This window comes from the organism of the source record quoted next, unplaced genomic scaffold (assembly GCF_019419815.1).
Source record: "Pyrus x bretschneideri cultivar Hongxiangsu unplaced genomic scaffold, Pyrus_bretschneideri_v1 Contig421, whole genome shotgun sequence".
Taxonomy (NCBI): domain Eukaryota; kingdom Viridiplantae; phylum Streptophyta; class Magnoliopsida; order Rosales; family Rosaceae; genus Pyrus; species Pyrus x bretschneideri.
In genome coordinates, this window is record NW_025999748.1 from 3,582 (window position 1) to 5,070 (window position 1,489).

At 35.3% G+C, this 1,489-nt stretch overlaps 1 protein-coding gene across 1 annotated transcript; it reads right to left on the reverse strand.

Annotated features, from left to right (window-relative positions):
• Nucleotides 1-570: 570 nt before the first annotated feature.
• On the reverse strand, nucleotides 571-1,104 carry LOC125469429 (cyclic phosphodiesterase-like). The gene is made up of 3 exons (XM_048566763.1): nucleotides 1,060-1,104; nucleotides 871-919; nucleotides 571-782 (listed from the first exon to the last, which is right to left on the reverse strand). Exons 1-3 carry the CDS (start codon nucleotides 1,069-1,071, stop codon nucleotides 586-588), a joined length of 258 nt encoding a protein of 85 aa, XP_048422720.1. The 5' UTR covers nucleotides 1,072-1,104; the 3' UTR covers nucleotides 571-585.
• Nucleotides 1,105-1,489: the final 385 nt, after the last annotated feature.

Here is a 1,489-nt window from a genome sequence, read left to right on the forward strand (position 1 = left end):
AGATGCTGTTATCTTGTAAAATGTTAGACAACTTCATTCACTTAATATATATTACCTAGTTAAACTCATTCTATTTTCTCTTCAAATATTGTTTCTAATCTTAAAAATTCACCCAATTCGTGAATTTGAGTTAAGGTTATTTTTTCTTTTCTTCTTTTCAATTTTCTTCTCAACTGATGCACTTTAAGGTTTATTAATTATAGATCGATATAATTAGTATGTGAGTGGGCAAGAATCCAGATGTAATTCATGTGAAAAAAAAAAAATTTGGTATAGCGCACGATTACACAGAAGTGCCCAATCAGTTGAAAAGGGCTACTAGACCTTTCAGAATGAAGGCAAAAATTAGACTCTATAATGCTTTGCCTTAATAACACAAACAACTGTATTGTGCCCTTTGACCAAAGGGCACACTCATAAAGGGCACACATAGAATTATTGTTGCTGCACTGTTGCTATTTGTCTATGAGCACATATGCTGGTGCTCTTTGGCCTCAAAGGGCACAAAGAATTTGATGCGTGCAGTGCCCATATTTTTTGTAGTGTGCCAAGTGCTATGCATATACATGCAACCGGAGAGCTTGTCTAACGACCGATTTCAGCAATCTTGATCCAAGATTTCAGAGATCTGTCATCGTAGTCTGTTTCATACAATGCAAAGTGAGTTATGGGGAAGGTCAAGCTAGTAATGCTCTCGTCGAGAACATTAACAATTTCTCCAGCTTTTTTCCTTTCTTCTTCCGTCAACTTCCCGTAGAGGAGACTCAAATATGGCATAGAACCTGCATCAAATATTGCAGACACGCAGATTACATACGTACATTCCCGTCAACACTTTAAGAAATTAAGTTACTGTAAACAACAACTTACTGTTGTAGAAACCGAAATGGTAGCTCCAACTTTGGGCATTTTCAAACAACTAAGAAAAGAACGTGTAATGATAAGTGAGTCTATTCAAGCTCAAACCAAAACGAGAAAGATGAAAAGGAAACAAAACAGAACAAAACAAAACATCAAGAAAATGAATATGTATTAACAAGTGATCGAGAAAATATATACCTCTCGATCCATCAATAATGAAACACACTGGTGATAGTAATTCTTAGTAACTGTAGACATCGAAATTTCAGTAAAACAAATGTTCACCAATGCATTAAAGTTTTGACGTGTCAAGGCATACATGGCATACGCCACGTGTTGTACAAATTGTACACATGGTGTGTGACTCAACAAAATAGGAAGAAATACCCTTGAAGGATTAAACAAGTTTTTCTTCTCATTTTGGGCAATGACAAGGCAAGTACATTTCAATCCATTGAGGATCAAAACAAGTTTTTCTCATTTGGGCAATGACAAAGCATACACATTTCAAGTTTAAAATGGTGTTAAGTGGGAAATTAGACCATAAGTTACACCACTTCAAGTTTAAAATGGTATTAAGTGGGAAATTAGGCCATAAGTTACACCACTTCAAGTTTAAAATGGTGTT